Raw genomic sequence first — 20,289 nt, forward strand, 5'->3', positions numbered from 1 at the left:
AGTAGCTGCTGGCCGGTGGAGAGGTTCCACAGAGCAGGGTTGCTTAAAGTTGGCTCAAACACCAGAGAATTCAGAAAAAGTCAAATAAAAACAATCCAAGGACAACAACAGAATATCACACAGGATTTGGGCAGCAGAGGAATAGGGAGAGAACCAGGGTCAGGTATAACTGGCAACTGGAGCCTAGGGCTTTACAGAGTGTGAGCCTTGCCAAGACTCACAGAAGGAAGGTAATGAGATAACCATGTGAGAACAAAAGCAGTGAGTACTGAACTTCCTCCAAAGGAAGTGAGTGAAGCGGCGGCTGATTGGCTGCGGGGATCATGTGACATCATATAATCACCAGGAGACCCAGCACTAACATTACTGGAATGACGGCACCGGAGGGGAGAACAGGCTGTTATAATACTATATGAGGGATATACAGTAATGGAGATGGGGGTTCTGTGAAAAGTGGACAATCCCTTTAACAGAATTGTAGAGGTGGCGTATAACACCATACTTATGTCAGTCTAGCTTTTGCCCGTTCTGGTTTACTGATCTCTGGCTACATTCTGACTATCCATCTGTCTGATCCTATTATACTGCTGTGCTACTGTATCTCGTGCTTTTGACTCGGCTTGTCTGACCACTCTCTTGCCACTTGGTGGCGTCTGTTCTGCTGTCCTGTGTGTGCAGTCTCACTTTCCTCTCAAGCTCCCCCTGGTGGAGGTTGCTCTGTATTGCACTGCAGCAGCCTGACAAGTTCCCTCCCAGGAAGACCGTGATCCCACCCATGAGGAACAATCTGCAGGTGAGGTCTGCTCCATTTTGGTCCAAAAGAACAAAAATTTGAGAAAAATTAGTAGTTGGCCTGTATGGACGTGCCTGATATTAATGCTCAGTCACAGGACACAGGAGCACTATGGAGCCCATGGGAAGGACACCACTTTTAGTTATTAATTACCGATATGATAATAGGAACCTGTTATCCACAGTCTCACCTTGCTGAGCTTCTTCCCAGCGCCTACAAACTCAATCTCTCCATAGGCATCGGTGGGCTCTTCGGTCGTGTGCTCCGCCGAGTTCCAGGTGCTCACAATGGCTGCTCCAAAATTGTCTTCCATGGCCACAGACCCATGATTTTGTTTGGGCAGTCCACATTGGCAGAACTGGCCCGGTCTGAGTGACAGAACAAACATTTTAGGGTTAAAAAAAACATTTACAATTTGATTTCATAAAAACTTTTGCATCATTTGTCTTTTATAACCTCTGCTGAACTATCTATTGCTGGCTGCCAGAAAGAGTTAACCGAGACTGTCAGCGAGCTCCCTTTGCAGGAGAGTTTTTATCTCAGCTCCTTTCAGATGATTTATGACCACACAACAGTTAAGTGGGCAGAAAGAAAAAAAAAAAAAAAATAGGGCCACCTCTAATCATGTGCCATCTTTATTACTGGTGTCTTAATACGGCAGGAGCGCCACTGGGTCCTTTAAGGAGCCAGATGTGACCTATCCCCTTAAAAATTATGCCCAAGTATGAGATGACTATCTCATTTAGTTGAATGGATATAACTTTGGGCTCCCACTATGCAGGATATTCATTCGAGTGGGATTTTGGTCTAGGGTAGAACTGTGGATATAGAGGTTGTCATGCTCCTGGATCCGATCACTTTTACATGACAGCCCTTGAGTGTCCTGTGGTCAGCTTCGCTTTCTGCAGAGTGACAGCAGACACCTTTTCTTTGGTTGTTTGGTTTCTGCTATTCTGGCTCCAGTCTGTTTAGTATAACATGTGTTTTCATTTGTCTGCCTATCACCTTTTGGGTGCAGCTTACATTCTGTCCCTTACAGGGGTTTCCTGCTGGTGATAGGCTTATTTGGATTTTCTGACATCTGTCTGTGAGTCTGAAATTCCAGCTAAGGTTTTTCGCCTTGCTGTTTCTTTGCACCCCTCTTCTGTTTATCTTTAGTAACTAGGCAGTATATGTGTTAACAGTTCTTGCTTTATTCTTTGTTTCATCTCTTATTATTCACTTTACTCACTCTGGGATCTTTCCTTTGTTCTGCACACTTCTCCTCCTGTAGGTAATTCACACTCTGCTCTTCCCTACAGTTCTTTAGGAGGAACGTGGAGCAACTCGACAGCCTTTTAGGCAGTTTAGGTCCCAATTGCGATCTCCAAGTCTGTGGTTAGGCCATTATCTGCACCCACAGGCACCACTCGGGACCTCAGCGAGATTCTCTAGTCCGTACACTAAGCGGCAGGGTCACTAGCAGTTTTTTTAGTGTACAACCCATCTTCCTGAGTGAGTTGCTATATAGGCATAACAGGGACTAGATAAATAAGCTTTTAGGTTTTAGAAACGGAGACCCCCTATCTACTATATAAAGCTGAATGTGTGTGTGTGTGTGTGTGTGTGTGTGTGTGTGTGTGTGTGTGTGTGTGTGTGTGTGTGTGTGTGTGTGTCCGGGATTGGCATCTGCACCGTCGCAGCTACAGAAACAAAATTTTGCACAGTCACACGTCTGGACCCTGAGAGCGTCATAGGCTTCGTTGTGAGGTGAAATTTTAACCCCGCGCTTTCCAATTCACCAAACAATTTTGCCCCTATCTACATAATGGGAAAAATGAAAGGAAAAGTGTAGGAGGCAAATTGACAGCTGCCAGATGTGAACAAGGGGGACTTAAAGAATGAGAGCGATGGCGCCAAAGAGTATATACCGTACAGTTGCTAAGGTGGGGCCTCGACATGGGATACTCACCACACACGGGGATATGAACACACACAAAATGCGCCACACACTACCACGTGCTTGAACACATATTACCCTCAGCACACATTTCACCACAAATACACCAACCTCGCCACATAAAAGTCAAAACACAAAAGTCGCCACTCAAAACTCGCCACACGCAGAACTCGCCACATGCAAAAACTAGGCTCTTGCAAAACTCGCCACAAGTGCAAAATTCTCCTCATGAAAAACTCGCCACACGCAAAACTTGCACACGCGGAAAAATTGCCAAATGCACAAAAGCTGCAACACATGCAAAAGTTGCCTCACACAAAACTTGCACATACTCAAAAGGCACCACACATAATACTCGCAACGCGCAAAACTCGCCATGCGCAAAACTTGCTGCACACAACTTGCTACACTAACCTGTCACATGCAACTCGACACACAAAAAGTTGCTACACGCATGTTGCTACACAAAACTCATCTCACACAAGTCGCTACATGCATGTCGCCACACGCAACTCAACACACACAACTTGACAAACGAAACTCGCCCTAAAACACACACAAGTCTGGTATTATCCTTCAAAAATAAAAATCTGATTAATAAGCAAACTACAACAATTGCACCATATAGGAAATACGGCAGCTGTCAGTCACATGACCTGTCTATTATGTGTATGTGTGAGCTAATATATACTGCCAGGGGGAGGGCTTCCTGTTGGCTGGGGATTTATCAGGCTGCCAATTTAGCTTACAAATACTGAGGTAAAAATACTGAGCAAATAACATGTGAACGAGGTCTAATACAGGAGGAGATGACACAGGTATATACTATATACAGGGGAGATGACACACAGATATATACTATATACAGGAGAGATGACACACAGGTATATACTATATACAGGAGGAGATGACATACAGGTATATACTATATACAGGGGAGATGACACACAGGTATATACTATATACAGGAGGAGATGACATACAGGTATATGCTATATATAGAAGATGACATGCAGGTATATACTATATGCAGGAGGAGATGACACTCAGATATATACTATATACAGGGGAGATGACACAGGTATATACTATATACAGGAGGAGATGACATACAGGTATATACTATATATAGAAGGAGATGACATTCAGGTATATACTATATATAGGGGAGATGACACACAGCAGGTATATACTATATACAGGGGAGATGACATACAGGTATATACTATATACAGGAGATGACATACAGATGTATACTATATATAAGGGAGATGACAAACATGTATATACTGAGGTGATGAGGTGAAAATGAGAGGTGTGAGGTGAAAATGAAAAGGTGTGAGTGAAAAATGAGAGGAGTGAGGAAAAATAGTGGAGTGATCAGAAAATGACAGATGTGAGGTCGAAATGACAAGTGTTAGGGGGGAATGAGAGGAGTGAGGGAGAAAATGAGAGATGTGAGGGGGAAAATGAAAGATGTGATTGGGAAAATGAGAGGCGTGATGGGAAAATAAGAGAAGTGAGGTGCTATAACTAACCACAGATATTTACTATGCCCAGGCAACGCCGGGCTCTTCAGCTAGTAAAAATATAAATTCTAGGCCATTTTTGGGCTATTTAATAGCATTACTTTTCCACCTCTAACTGGTGGTGCGCTGCTTCCATTTTTTGCCTTCTACATGGGGACTTGCTATAACCTGAGATTAACCTTTATGACAATTTTCTTACCTTGTTACATATTTTTACAATCCACCGAACGTTTTATAAGTTACTTTTTACAAGTTTATTGCAAAAGTTTTCACACTTCTCTTTTGTCCAGTGGTTTAAAAAAAAAAAATTATAGAGTCTTATACAAAGCGTTCTTCTATTGTCTAACCTTGAATAAGTAGTAAGTGGAAATATTTGTAGAATGTTCACATTTTGACGTCACAGATGACGTCTCTTTCTACGACAGCAGTTTTTCACATATCACTTTTACAGAATTGCGCTCTCCTCTGCCACCTACTCTCTGGCTTAAATGCGGAGTTCCTTGTTTATTTATGAAGAGGTTCTTCAGCAGCAGCAGCGACAGAGCAGAGAGCCATAGATCAGCCAGAGGTTGTCACGCAGCAAGCAGAGGACTGACATCAGCTCATCAATCTGCCTGCGCCATGTCACAGACTGCAGAAAACGCTCCAAAGGATGAACACAAACAATAATATGTAAAAATTACTCGCTGTTCATATGTTCCGGCGCCTCTTAACTGCTGCAGGTTTGTAAAACACCAAAAAGAAAAAAAAAAAAGAAAAAAAGAAGCGACTTCCATTTTCCTGGCGTTTTCTGCGCGGAAAAAAAGTCTGTACTTTTCAAAAAGAAAGTTTCAAAAGATGCCCATTTTTTGGAGCATTTTGCTTAAAAATATGCTAGTTTTTTTGTTTTTTTAATTATCGTGGAGTGAAAAAAAAAAAAAAGAAAAAAGGATAAGGACAGTGGAAAAAAAGAAAAAAAAAATAGATGTCACATAAACCACAGGATAACCCTGAAAAAAAAGCGGCATTGGCCAAAACCATCTGAAAAACACTCGGTGAAAAAAATAAAAATAAAAAAAAATTAAGGGGGCACAAGGGGTTCTATCTAAATATATGAGGAGGCACAAGGGGGGGGGTCACTATTTCAACGTGAAGGCACAAAGGGGGTACTTTATTAATACCTAGAAACTTCTCTGGTCAATTTTGGGATTGTGCGGACCCCAAGTTATCACTTACTTTGGAGACCTTTGTTTAGGACATTACCCCTTTGATCTGTGCCAGGCTACGTATACCCCATTACAGCAGTAAATACATAATACACAACACAAAGAGGCAAACCTGTAAGAAGTAACGTAACGGCCAGGTTTGTTGTCCTCTATATATGTGGTACAGGTTTTCTTTTTGAATAATTTGGGGATCCAGCTCTGTAGATAAAAGGAAAAAAAAAACAGAAATGAGATTTTGCTAATTTAGTTATATATTTTAGGATGGTCTTAGGAAAATAAAGTAAAGTTGCCAGGCTGATTAAATAATAAAATGGATAATGTGCTAGATGTGCAGAAAAGGAGGAGAACTTATCAGGAACCTAAGTCAAAGGTTGCAGCCTCCCGTGTCCATCAATGTGAGTCACCCGTTTGATGAAGAGGTGTGACGGGTCGCGGCGCTGACATTCAGGAGCCTCACCCTTTTCGTCAACAGTTTCACATTTTACGGCGAAAAACCGGATTCTTTGTAAACATTAATTCCAAAGTGCTTGTAAAATAACAGATCCTGCACCACGTCCTGATCCATCACCCCTCCCCAGATATTCTCTACAGAGCGAAGAACCACTGTATGTGAAGGGCTGTGGTGCACGGACAATCTGGGGGAAGGGGCCATCAGAACCCTTCTGATCCAGTCGTCTGTGACCTGAAGGCTTCCACTCGCACTTTATTAATTAGTCCGGCTTTATTTTGTGATTTTTAGATGGGAGAGAGATGGTGCATAGATGGAGTTACTTGGTGCACAAATTGACAAATTCATGAGAGCCCACCAGCCATGACAAGGCAAAAAAGGATCGCCTTGTTGTGGCTGGTGAGTTCTCATAAAATAAATGTAGAGCACAAATTGGCCAAATCCTTGGTATATGCCATATAGTGGTAATACAGTTTATATAGATCAGAAATAAACTGATATATGTAAGAATGGGAGGGTAACTGGGGCAAGGTGTCAAGGAGCTACTTTGCCTTGGCACTTAGATAATGGACTATGCCAGCCAACTGAACTTTTGCTCAGGGTGAAGGAAAGCAATAATAATGATAGAGTAACAGAAGGTGCCAAGTTGTAAATGACACATGGTATATACATATATACACACACCTTAAACTGTATGTTGTGGATACAGTGCAGTACACACACACACAGACAATAGGGTAGGATTACTCTGGGAATGCCCATGATGAAATAGTCACTTGTGCCAAGACGCCTGTATGCGGCAATGTCACAATCTTCTGGCAGCTATTAGTACAGGGCTGGAAGTACAAAGGCTGAAAATACGATATTAAGGATTATTTCCAGTCTCTGTGAGTAAACGCTTGCAGGACTGGTTTTCCAGCTTTCCGCGGTGCTTAGTCACTGATCTGGGGAATACATGACTAATCCTCCGGGGGTATGGACAGATTCCTATTCTCACACAATTAACCGCATCCCTCGAAAGCAACGTGGTGATCACCCTGGAGACAAAGCACTGGGAACTGAAGAACATACTGTAATAACAGTAATGTACACTGAAAGGGTACGTCTGTATTGGATTATCCAGAAGATCCAATTTCGATGCATTTGTTATAGGGTGTAGTGTGGCCAAGACCACCACCATCAAAATAAAAAAAAATTAAAAAAAAAAAGCTGCATTGCAAGTGTTAAATATCCCTACAGCACCCCCGCAGGTGAGATAAAGTATTACACAGAACACGTGTGACAAGGGAGCATATAAAAATCCAGTTTTTTATTGGGATCCTCTAAAGCCTTACACCCATGGGTGTTGGTTGAGAATCGGATGCATGGAGATTGCAACATTCTGATGGGCGCCCGAATAGTGACGGGAAGGAAAAAGAAAACACTGGAGCCACTGATCACGTTGACAAATAAGGGATTTCAGCACTTATGCACATTGCCTATTAAAAGGGCAGCATGGTGGCTCAGTGGTCCTGGGTTCAAATCCCACCAAAAACAACATCTGCAAGGAGTTTGTATGTTCTCCCCATGGGTTTCCTCCAGGTTTTTCAGTTTCCTCCCACACTCCTGATAAGGAATCTAGATTGTGTGCCCCAAAGGGGGCAGCGATGATGTCTCTTGAATTAATGGTGCTATATAAATAAATAGAATATTGCTAAAATTTGACTTGAGCCCCAAGGACTTATGCTTGACATGAAGATTTCACCTTTACCTAAGAAAAGCCCTCCAGTCCTGACCCTACTCACCAACTGCCCGGGATTTGAATTCAAACTCAACAGTTCGAATTTCAAAACTGTCATTAATGGCTGCCGTAACCTGACAGTTATTGTTATTTATTATTATAGCGCCATTTATTCCATGGCGCTTTACATGTGAGGAGGGGTATACATAATAAAAACAAGTAGAATAATCTTAATCAATACAAGTCACGACTGGTAGAGTAGGAGAGAGGACCTTCCCCGCGAGGGCTCACAATCTACAAATCAGTAAGAATAGTTTTAAATGGATCGATATAAAAGTTATATAATAAAAACATAAAAAAAAAAAAAGATACATAAATGAAAACCCTCATGGAGTATTCTAAGTCTCACCCAGAGGGACGATAAACGCAGTTCTCACCAGGCATTACTAGAAAGCACTTTAATACGTCGTGTTCCTGCAGGATGTAGGTCCACATCCAAAACGCAAAACCAACCAAAGCATCTGCAAATTAATTGAATGAACTAGCCTCTGCTCAAGAACTAAATAAAACCCAACCACATATGCAAAATATCTAGGGCAGGTGGGACACAGCTAATGCCAGCCAAAAAAAAAAAGGGGTGGGGGAGGGGAAGGTCCTGGTCATCCTCCCTTGGTACGGCCTCGCTATTAACCCAGCACCTGATGAAGGTTTATATAGGCGAAACGCATTGTGCAGTTTTTTTTTTGTTTTTTTTAATTGTTCTAATTTTAAATTTGTTCCATTTTATTAGTATGTGAAAAAAATTTTTTTTTTTTTTTTTTTTTACACTCCGAGTGCTGGATCGAAATTACAGCAAATAAATACAAAAAAACTTTTTAATAAGTTTGCTGGATTTTTTTTTCTACATTTCAAAACGCAAATTTGGATTCTTCCTACAAATGGAAGCACCTTCAGATCTCCATTTCCCTGCATAACCCAGCAACCTATCCACGTGCTCCCACATAATGGACAACCCCTTTATCATCTATCCACAGGATTGGAGATCATGTACTGATAGATGGGGGTCCGACTGCCGAGACCCGCCTTGCTCGGCAGTATGAGGAATTTTAATTCCTGACGGGGTACTTTTGTGCCCATTTGAAAATGGGGCAACAAGTTGGATGGCCTTGCCATTGAATCCCTATAGGGGAAAAGCCAAGCACAGAACTCGACAGCCCCATAGGGAACAAATGAAGCGGAGATCAAGCATGCGCAGTATGGCCGCTCCAGTCTAACAGGGATAAATGTTCACAATTCCGCCGATCAGTGTGGGGCACAGGAGTGTGCCCTTCACCGATCAACAAGTCCTGTAGAGAATGACGCAATCAGAATTTATACGTGCGGACCTGGAATCTGCAAAAGTCTACTTTAACAGAGAAGGGCCACTTGGGATCATAAATATTAGGAATTCTTCTAGTGATGCACAAATCTGCCAAAATTTGAATCCAACAATTTTCTAGAATTCGACCATAAAATTCAAATTTGCATCGAATAAGTTAAGGAGGAGCCTTATTATTTCTATTTTTTTTCTGGCACTCTACAATTCATTATTTCATCATTATCTGGCGGTATTATGTGGTCATAGCAAGTCGGTATTATTTAACCTTCTATAGCCGTATTTGAAATTTTGGTCTTGCAGTAAACTTTTGGGATGAGGGGTGAAGACAAATGTGCTTTTAAATGTTAGTGTTGTAAGTCCGGCCCTGGTTGGGGGTTAAGAGCTTCTCTTGTCCAGAAAACAGATGTATCTGAAGAATTGAAGGGAGGGGTCCTAACTGCAGATAGGTGAGGAATTCTTCAAAGAAAAAAATTCAACAAGTCTCTGCCTGACATTTAACTAACACTAAGGAGCTCCCGAACCTCAGATTCTCCCACCCAAAGCCACAAGAGAAATAGGCGGATGTACTGCCGTGGTCTGTAATAATGAAAAATGCAAACAGTCAAGTAGTTGTAACCAGGGTGTATATACGTATGCATATGTAGATTATGAGCCCTCGCAGGCAGGATCCTTGGTCCTTCTGTACCAGTCGGGTCTCGTTTTATTCAAGATTATTGTACTTATTTCTTGCTATGTATGTTATATACACATACGCACACCCAGGTACGGTCACTGCTTTGATGAGCTCATGTGGGGGCTGTTTGTGAGATGTGCTCGGTAGAGTTGAGCGACCTTGACCTTTTTAGAGTCGAGCCGGGTTTCGCGAAACCCGACTATCTCAAAAGTCGGGTCGAGTGAAATCGGCCGATTATGACGTAAAGTCGGGATCGACCGAAACACGAAACCCAATGCAAGTCAATGGGGCAGCATAGTCGGCAGTGAGTGGGGGCCAGGAAAACACCTAGAGTGCCCATTTTAATGTCAAAACCATCCATTCTTCTTAATGAAGCTTGTCAAGCGTAATTTACCTTATAATAATTGGAAGGCATTTGAAATTGGGGGTCATTTGGCTAAAGTTTTGGGGGGTAGGGCTGGTTCAAGTAATTAGTGGGCCCAGGAAATCTGGACCACGTCACGGCAGTGGAGCAGGGAGAGGTAAGTATTTCAACTTTGCAAGTGCTGTGAACCTGAGCAAGCAGGGGGGGCCCACTCGTTGGCATTGGCACTGGCACAGGGCCCCTCAAAGTACAGCGGTGTGTTTGCACGGCGGGGGCGCCTCCCACCGGCAGCAACACTTTTGCGTACTATGAGAGGCCCTGTGCCAGTGACGTCGCCAACTAGTATTCCTCCCCCCACCTGATGAAGGAACCTGCACTTTCATCTGCACCTTCCTCTTTGTCCCCGTGTAAGGTGGTATGGTATGCGGGAAGGGCAACCTGACTTTCAGCAGGGTCACAATGTTGTTGTGTAGCGTGCACGGGGAATGTTGCGTTATGGGTCAATGTACCAGCAGACTCATCTATCACTGGCTGGGCAATGGGCAGGATGAGGAGGAAACACAGATATAGGCCCAAAGAATAAAGTTGGCTAAATGCAGTTCAAAATTGGTAACAGGACTAACCAGGGGGCATTGCAGTGTAGGACAACTGGAATGAGAGGCTGACACAGAGAGTAGGCCCAAATCAGTAAGTAGTCGAAATGCTGTTCAAAATTGGCAACCGTAGTAAACAGGCGGCACAGCTTTGTTCAGTGGAGGAGAACAGCAAGGAGTGGCAGACACCGATAGTAGGCCCCAACCCAACTAGTAGGCAAAATGCAGTCTAACATTAACAACTACTTAACGAGCGCCTGAAAACGGAATTTCAGGACAGGAAACCAGGAGAACAGCAAGGAGTGGCAGACACCGATAGTAGGCCCCAAACCAACTAGTACGCCAAATGCAGTTGTTCCGTTTAACCACAATTTAATGAGAGCCTGAAGATAGAAGTTCAGGAAAGGCAACCTGGAGAACACCTTGGAGTGTAACAAACCCTCTCTCTACACCATGGAAGGGCTGATTCTTAGGAAGGAAGGCTGTCGGAAAGAAGCAGGGCGCGTCCGAGGGTGATTATATTCTTATTAGGTATATACTCACCCTCGGACGCGCCCTGCTTCTTTATTTGTAATGAATGTTTATTTGCAATGTGGTTTTGACTTACTCTATTTTTTTGGTAAATAATGATTTTATTATTTTCATTGTTTTGCATCTTCTTGGCAATAATATAAAGAAGACGCGACAGGACAACACTCGGTGGATGCCATATCTGTGTTTAAAATTGAAAAAAACCTTTCAGTTAACTACTTGCAGGAGAAAGTTATTGTAGCTGGTGGCCATTTTTAGTACTGTACCAGATTTTTGTTGTATGTGTTTGTTTTTAATGTTAAAATGTCTGCATTTGATATCTCTCCAGTATTTTCTTTTTTATAAGCAAAATACTTATTTTTATATTTTCTGATGTTGGTTCCAGGGGTACACGGGCAGCAGTGGTGTGGTCAGTGGAGGCCTAGTGGAAGGAGTCACCGCAGACAGGCATCGAAGGCCTAACATAACAAAAATGTCAATACAATGGTATTGTCAGTGGCAGGCATTGAAGGATGTCAGCGCATAGACTAAACATTGGTGGAGCTGTGAGATAATTTTGCAAGTGGTAGAGCACTGTTTGAGCTGGGGTGGGGGGAAACTGTCTTGTGGCCGGCGGCCCAGGCCCAGGGCCCCTCATATTACAACGGTGTGTCTGACGTTGGGTGCGCACCACCACCGCCAGAGACACTTTATTGTACTAGGAGGGACCCAGTGGCAGTGCCGTCGACCAAAAGCGGGCTCACCCACCTCTTCAGACAAACTGCACTCTCACGGGTGCTGTCGCCAAGTGTCGATACCACGGCCCCGTGTGGGGAGTTTGGCCATTTAGTGAGGTGTAAACATGTCGTATGCTGGACAATCAGGTGCAGAAAATTACGAGATTGGAAAAGGCATTCAGAATAGTCCACAGGCAAGACCTTTTCATAGGAAAGCTAGGTGTCAGCCGGGCAAGGTGGGGCAAAAGATTTCGAAATCCAGTTGTGGTTCATTTTAATGAAGGTTAGATCATCTACATTTTGGGTAGCCAGACGAGTCCTTTTTTCTGTTAGTATTGAACCTGCAGCACTGAATACTCTTTCTGATAGGACACTAGCTGCCGGGCAAGCAAGCTCCTGCAATGCATATTCTGCCAATTCTGGCCAGGTGTCTAATTTTGATGCCCAGTAATCAAATGGGAATGACGGTTGAGGGAGAACATCGATAAGGGATGAAAAATAGTTTGTAACCATACTGGACAAATGTTGTCTCCTGTCACTTTGAATTGATGCTGCAGTACCTGTCCTGTCTGCGGTCATAGCAAAATCACTCCACAACCTGGTCAGAAAACCCCTCTGGCCAACGCCACTTCTGATTTCTGCCCCTCTAACTCCTCTGGTCTGCTGGCCCCTGCAGCTCGTGTGAGAACGATCACGGGCGCTGTGTGCAGGGAATGCCAGAAGCAAACGGTCAACAAGAGTTGATTGTTTGGTTGCTAATATTAGTTCCAAGTTCTCATGTGGCATTATATTTTGCAATTTGCCTTTATAGCGAGGATCAAGGAGGCAGGCCAACTAGTAATCGTCATCATTCATCATTTTAGTTATGCGTGTGTCCCTTTTGAGGATATGTAAGGCATAATCCGCCATGTGGGCCAAAGTTCCAGTTCTCAAATCTGCGGTTGTGCTTGGTTGAGGGGCAGTTTCAGGCAAATCAACGTCACTTGTGTCCCTCAAAAAACCAGAACCCGGCCTTGCCGCGCCACCAATTTCCAGTGGCCCCGGAAAAGCTTCCTCATTAAAAATATAATCATCCCCATCATCCTCCTCGTCCTCCTCCTCCTCTTCGCCCGCTACCTCGTCCTGTACACTGCCCTGGCCAGACAATGGCTGACTGTCATCAAGGCTTTCCTCTTCCTCAGCTGCAGACGCCTGATCCTTTATGTGCGTCAAACTTTGCATCAGCAGACGCATTAGGGGGATGCTCATGCTTATTATGGCGTTGTCTGCACTAACCAGCCGTGTGCATTCCTCAAAACACTGAAGGACTTGACACATGTCTTGAATCTTCGACCACTGCACACCTGACAACTCCATGTCTGCCATCCTACTGCCTGCCCGTGTATGTGTATCCTCCCACAAAAACATAACAGCCCGCCTCTGTTCGCACAGTCTCTGAAGCATGTGCAGTGTTGAGTTCCACCTTGTTGCAACGTCTATGATTAGGCGATGCTGGGGAAGGTTCAAAGAACGCTGATAGGTCTGCATACGGCTGGAGTGTACGGGCGAACGGCGGATATGTGAGCAAAGTCCACGCACTTTGAGGAGCAGGTCGGATAACCCCGGATAACTTTTCAGGAAGCACTGCACCACCAGGTTTAAGGTGTGAGCCAGGCAAGGAATGTGTTTCAGTTGGGAAAGGGAGATGGCAGCCATGAAATTCCTTCCGTTATCACTCACTACCTTGCCTGCCTCAAGATCTACAGTGCCCAGCCACGACTGCGTTTCTTTCTGCAAGAACTCGGACAGAACTTCCGCGGTGTGTCTGTTGTCGCCCAAACACTTCATAGCCAATACAGCCTGCTGACGTTTGCCAGTAGCTGCCCCATAATGGGAGACCTGGTGTGCAACAGTGGCAGCTGCGGATGGAGTGGTTGTGCGACTGCGGTCTGTGGACGAGCTCTCGCTTCTGCAGGAGGACGAAGAGGAGGAGGAGGGGGTGCGAACGGCTACAGCCAATTGTTTCCTAGACCGTGGGCTAGGCAGAACTGTCCCAAACTTGCTGTCCCCTGTGGACCCTGCATCCACCACATTTACCCAGTGTGCCGTGATGGACACGTAACGTCCCTGGCCATGCCTACTGGTCCATGCATCTGTTGTCAGGTGCACCTTTGTGCTCACAGATTGCCTGAGTGCATGGACGATGCGCTCTTTAACATGCTGGTGGAGGGCTGGGATGGCTTTTCTGGAAAAAAAAAGTGTCGACTGGGTAGCTCGTAGCGTGGTACAGCGTAGTCCATCAGGGCTTTGAAAGCTTCGCTTTCAACTAACCGGTAGGGCATCATCTCTAACGAGATTAGTCTAGCTATGTGTGCGTTCAAACCCTGTGTACGCGGATGCGAGGCTAAGTACTTCCTTTTTCTAACCATAGTCTCATGTAGGGTGAACTGGACTGGAGAGCTGGAGATCGTGGAACTAGCGGGGGTGCCGGTGGACATGGCAGACTGAGAGACGGTGGGAGATGGTATTGTTGCCACCGGTGCCCTAGATGCAGTGTTTCCTACTACGAAACTGGTGATTCCCTGACCCTGACGGCTTTGGCCTGGCAAAGAAACCTGCACAGATACTGCAGGTGGTGCGGAAAATGGTGGCCCTACACTGCCGGAAGGGATGTTGCGTTGCTGACTAGCTTCATTGGCCGAGGGTGCTACAACCTTAAGGGACGTTTGGTAGTTAGTCCAGGCTTGCAAATGCATGGTGGTTAAATGTCTATGCATGCAACTTGTATTGAGACTTTTCAGATTCTGTCCTCTGCTTAAGGTAGTTGAACATTTTTGACAGATGACTTTGCGCTGATCAATTGGATGTTGTTTAAAAAAATGCCAGACTGCACTCTTTCTAGCATCGGATACCTTTTCAGGCATTGCAGACTGAGCTTTAACCGGATGGCCACGCTGTCCTCCAACAGGTTTTAGCTTTGCCACGCGTTTTGGGCAAGATACGGGCCCGGCAGATGGAACCTGTTGCGATGTTGATGCCTGCTGCGGCCCCTCCTCCTCCGCTTCAGAACTGCTGCCGCCTGCACCCTGTTCCCCCAATGGCTGCCAATCGGGGTCAAGAACTGGGTCATCTATTACCTCTTCTTGTAGCTCGTGTGCAACTTCGTCTGTGTCACCGTGTCGGTCGGTGGTATAGCGTTCGTGATGGGGCAACATAGTCTCATCAGGGTCTGATTCTTGATCAGCACCCTGCGAGGGCAATGTTGTGGTCTGAGTCAAAGGACCAGCATAGTAGTCTGGCTGTGGCTGTGCATCAGTGCACTCCATGTCAGATTCAACTTGTAATGGGCATGGACTGTTAACTGCTTCACTTTCTAAGCCAGGGACGGTATGTGTAAAGAGCTCCATGGAGTAACCCGTTGTGTCGCCTGCTGCATTCTTCTCTGTTGTTGTTTTTGCTGAAGAGGACAAGGAAGCGACTTGTCCCTGACCGTGAACATCCACTTACGACGCGCTGCTTTGACATTTACCAGTTTCACGAGAGGAGGCAAAAGAGCTAGAGGCTGAGTCAGCAAGATAAGCCAAAACTTGCTCTTGCTGCTCCGGCTTTAAAAGCGGTTTTCCTACTCCCAGAAAAGGGAGCGTTCGAGGCCTTGTGTAGCCAGACGACGAACCTGGCTCCACAGCTCCAGACTTGGGTGCAATATTTTTTTTCCCACGACCAGCTGATGCTCCACCACTACCACTACCCTCATTACCAGCTGACAATGAACGCCCCCGGCCACGACCTCTTCCACCAGACTTCCTCATTGTTTTAAAAACGTAAACAAACTAACGGTATTTGTTGCTGTCACACAAATTACACGGTGAGCTATAACTTCAGTATGATTTAGCTACCCCTTTACAGGTGAGTGAGACCACAACGAAAATCAGGCACAATGTTACACACTCTGTTGTTGGTGGCAACAAATGAGAGAGATGCCACACACGCAGGACTGTCACTGAAGCACAAATGTAAATATTAATCTCCCACTGATTTGATTTTTTTTTTTTTTTCAGGGAGACTTTAGGAAAAAAAAAAAAATAGAATAAAATGATTTTTTCAGGAAGAATTTAGAAACCAAAGAAAACAAAAAAAGGCTTTCTATGGCCCACTGAGTCAGAGATGACGCACACAGGAGTCAGGAGTGGCACACAAGCCCAGAGGCCAATATTTATCTCCCACTTTTTTTTTTTTTGTTCCAGGGAAAATTTATAAACCCAATAAAAAAAAATAATAAATAGGCTTTCTATGGCCCACTATCTGAGAGACAGAGAGAGATGGCACGCTTAGGACTGGCACACAAGCCCAAAGGCCAATATTAATCTCCCTTTTTTTTTGTAAGGGAGAATTTATAAAACCAAAAAAAAATAAATAAATAGGCTTTCTATGGCCCACTATTTGTGAGAGAGATGGCACGCTCAGGACTGGCACACAAGCCCAGAGGCCAATATTAATCTCCCACTTTTTTTTTTTTTCCAGGGAAAATTTATAAACCCAATAAAAAAAAAATAAAATAAATAGGCTTTCTATGGCCCACTATCTGAGAGAGAGAGATGGCACGCTTAGGACTGGCACACAAGCCCAAAGGCCAATATTAATCTCCCACTGATTGATTTATTGATTTTTTCAGGTAGAATTTAGAACCCAAATAAAGCAAAAAAATTAATAGGCTTTCTATGGCCCACTGAGTGAGTGATGATGCACACAGGAGTCAGGAGTGGCACACAAGCCCTGAGGCCAATATTTTTCTCCCACTGATTGATGTAGTGATTTTTTCAGGTAGATTTTAGAACCAAAATCAAGCAAAAAAATAAATAGGCTTTCTATGGCCCACTGAGTGAGAGATGACACAGACAGAGATGGCACTCTAGCAGAAATGTCAATCTTAATCTCCCACAAAAAAAAAAAAAAAAACAGGGAGTGTCCTTCAATTACTATCTCCCTGCAGTAATCTCAGCCAGGTATGGCAGGCAGCAATAAGGAGTGGACTGATGCACAAATTAAATAAAAAGTGTGTACAAACAAAAAAGATAGCTGTGCAGAAAGGAAGGAACAAGAGGATTTGTGCTTTGAAAAAAAGCAGTTGGTTTGCACAGCGGCGTACACACAGCAATGCAGCTATCAGGGAGCCTTCTAGGGCAGCCCAATGAGCTACAGCGCTGAGGGGGAAAAAAAAAAAAAATGTAGCTTCCACTGTCCCTGCACACCGAAGGTGGTGTTGGGCAGTGGAAATCGCTACAGCACAAGCGGTTTGGTGGTTAATGGACCCTGCCTAACGCTATCCCTGCTTCTGACGAAGCGGCAGCAACCTCTCCCTAAGCTCAGATCAGCAGCAGTAACATGGCGGTCGGCGGGAACTCCCCTTTATAGCCCCTGTGACGCCGCAGACAGCAAGCCAATCACTGCAATGCCCTTCTCTAAGATGGTGGGGACCAGGACCTATGTCATCACGCTGCCCACACTCTGCGTTTACCTTCATTGGCTGAGAAATGGCGCTTTTCGCGTCATTGAAACGCGACTTTGGCGCGAAAGTCGCATACCGCATGGCCGACCCCGCACAGGGGTCGGATCGGGTTTCATGAAACCCGGTTTGCCAAAAGTCGGCGACTTTTGAAAATTAACGACCCGTTTCGCTCAACCCTAGTGCTCGGCCCTTGAGAATTTTAGGAAATCACCAACTTACAGGATCTCTTCACCCCTGGAGGTCCCAGGCGGTAGATATTGGTGTCATGTGTCTTTTCGTGATTTTACATTTATATAGAGATCAAATGTGACATAGATAGCACTATGCATTGGACCGTTATTATGTTAGAGGAGTTCCCACAGCCCTACAGTGATGAGAGCGAGTACATTCTGTTCGTTCATTCACTACGACTCCAAAAATCTATATCCCATTAGTATAAGATCAACGCAAAACCTCAATATTCATATCTGGACACGGGAGACAAAAAGTTTGATGACAGGAAGCCTTATCCATGGGAAAGCGTATTACCCTTCCTCCGAATAAACAATGCCAGACAGGTGGACCAGGGAATGGCTCCGTCTTTGCCACATAATATATGAAGGAGCAGCTTTTAGTGGGGGGGAATCCAGAGTAGGGGGATCCCGCTCTCTGACATTGGTATGCCCTACCAAGGCATTTGGAGAAGAAGGGTTGTCTTACTGAGGTGACCCCTTTAACAAGCAGCAGAAAATATAATTTCATCACTGGGCTCTGGACTCAGTTATTTATTAATAAAGAACACCCCGTGTCATATTGATTATTACTCCTTATCACAGCAATATAAGTCTTCAAGGACTGGTACCATAGGAGAGACTCATACTATTACCTGAATGAATAGCTATCACCCAGGTCAAGTCATATTCCTCTGCTGAAAATAAGTTTTAAAACTTTTTAATCAAAGCAAAGACTAAAGCCATCATGTTACTCTTCTATGAAGGGATCTGTATTATCTTGCAAAATTAAAGGATATTTGTGAAGAATATGGGGTATATAATTTCATGCCAATTGACTATATCATATCCGGTCTGAGATTATAGACCTCCTTCAAAAGGGTAAAGCTGAAACATGAGACCTGGCTTAGCAGGTGGTCCAGCTTCAACAGCTCCAAGTTAAAAAAAAAAAACAACTCATACCCCCAGAAGTAGCTGATACCAAGTTGTTTTTGGATGAATCCCTGCTCATCAGCTCTCACTCTCTGACCCTATTATGCCCTAAGTGTAGATTCCAAATATAAGCTTGGTCCATTAACAAGATTATATCTAATGAGTTACTGATGGCAGTCCTACCGGGCTGGCAGTGCTCTGTTTCACTGGTGCTAGTGAGAAGGGTCTCTCAGCCTGTCAGGGTTGTAAGCAAGTGTTGTGCCATGTCAGCAGTTGAATAAGCAACCCTCTCTTACTTCTCATACATCCTGTCCACACGGGCACAGAGAGGTATCTGTGTAAAACTGTGCCAATCTGACATTACATATCCCCAGGGGGGAGGAACGTCACGTTGATGAAAGTTGGGAGACCGTACCTTGTCATCCCCCCTGATGGACTAGTGATGTCAGGCGGGGCTGTGAGGGGCGGTTCTTCACAATATTATAAATAATAATAATAAATAATAATCTTAGCACCTTATCTGAGCAAGTTCGCTCATCACTATTGACTACATAATGTCAAGGTTCATATACATGAAGTCTAAGCTGTTTGACTACACAGGCGTTCTGCAAGCAAGGAGCCAGCAGCTACCTAAATAAATAGGCTGGGGTAACACACAGACTTTGGCAGCAAGGTTCCCCGGCCAATGATCGCTATTTGCTCTTGTTACATTGCAGCATAATACAGGTGAAAGGAGATGCATTTTGATCCCCAATGTAACAAAAAATTCTGATCCAGTGGATTTGTTTTAAGCTTAATTGTCGCGATGTTCTGAGGTTAGCCAAGCAATCCAATTCATTAAGATGCTGGGAGATCACATGAGGGTTTCAGCTGGATATTAAAATAGGTCATCCTTCTCCACTACTGGACAACTTTAATAAACTGCAATCTGGTGTAGAAAATAAAAAAAATAAAAGTGCCTACATACCTGCTGTACTGGTGCAAAATTTTTATGTCCCATAACCCCTGCAACCAGTCTGTGGCTGCTGATTGGCTGCAGCCTTCCAGTATTTTGTCATAGGTGAAGCCCAGCAGTTTATTGGCTACTGATTGGCTGCAGCAGTCAAGTGAAATATTAAAGTAGTACCGATCCGAGAAGTGTGTATATATATATATATATATATATATATATATATATATATATATATATATATATATATATATATATATATATATATATATATATACACACACTTCTCGGATCGGTACTACTTATATATATATATATATATATATATATATATATATATATATATATATATATATATATATATATATATATATATATATATATATATATAAAGTAGTACCGATAAAGTAGTACCGATCCGAGAAGTGTGTGTATATATATATATATATATATATATATATAATTTTTTTTTTTTTTTTTTAAATATCACTATCCAGATGCACAGACCAAACACTCTGCACAAGGCAAAGTTCTCTGCTCCACTAAACGTTTCTGTCTCCCGGAATAAGGCGAGAACTGTTGGGATTTCCAGAAGAGCCAGCAAATATCCAATGGACGTAGAGGGAAGAAGAGAATTTGGTCACTCTGGTTAGGAGAGTACAAGCTTTAATTTTTTTTGGAAGGTGGCAGAAAGTAGGCATTATTAAGGTAAGTCAGCCATCTGACATTAGTACTTCTATACTATTACTTTTTGATTTAATACGGAGTACGTCACTACAGTTTTCAATGTAAATGGATACCAACATGATGTAGGGGCTGAGACC

General features: G+C 43.8%; 1 protein-coding gene across 2 annotated transcripts in view; it reads right to left on the reverse strand.

Moving 5' to 3' along the window:
- The window catches only part of TRPM4 (transient receptor potential cation channel subfamily M member 4), a 90,362-nt gene that overhangs the window by 57,000 nt on the left and 13,073 nt on the right, over positions 1–20,289 (reverse strand). For both annotated transcript variants that reach the window (XM_069741763.1, XM_069741764.1), the window contains exons 2-3: positions 5,579–5,664; positions 984–1,161 (exon numbers count right to left, since the gene is read on the reverse strand). In XM_069741763.1, coding sequence (XP_069597864.1) covers positions 984–1,161; positions 5,579–5,664 — 264 coding nt within the window. The remainder of the gene's footprint in view (positions 1–983; positions 1,162–5,578; positions 5,665–20,289) is intronic.

Source organism: Ranitomeya imitator, chromosome 10, assembly GCF_032444005.1.
Source record: "Ranitomeya imitator isolate aRanImi1 chromosome 10, aRanImi1.pri, whole genome shotgun sequence".
In the NCBI taxonomy this organism is placed as follows: Eukaryota; Metazoa; Chordata; class Amphibia; order Anura; family Dendrobatidae; genus Ranitomeya; species Ranitomeya imitator.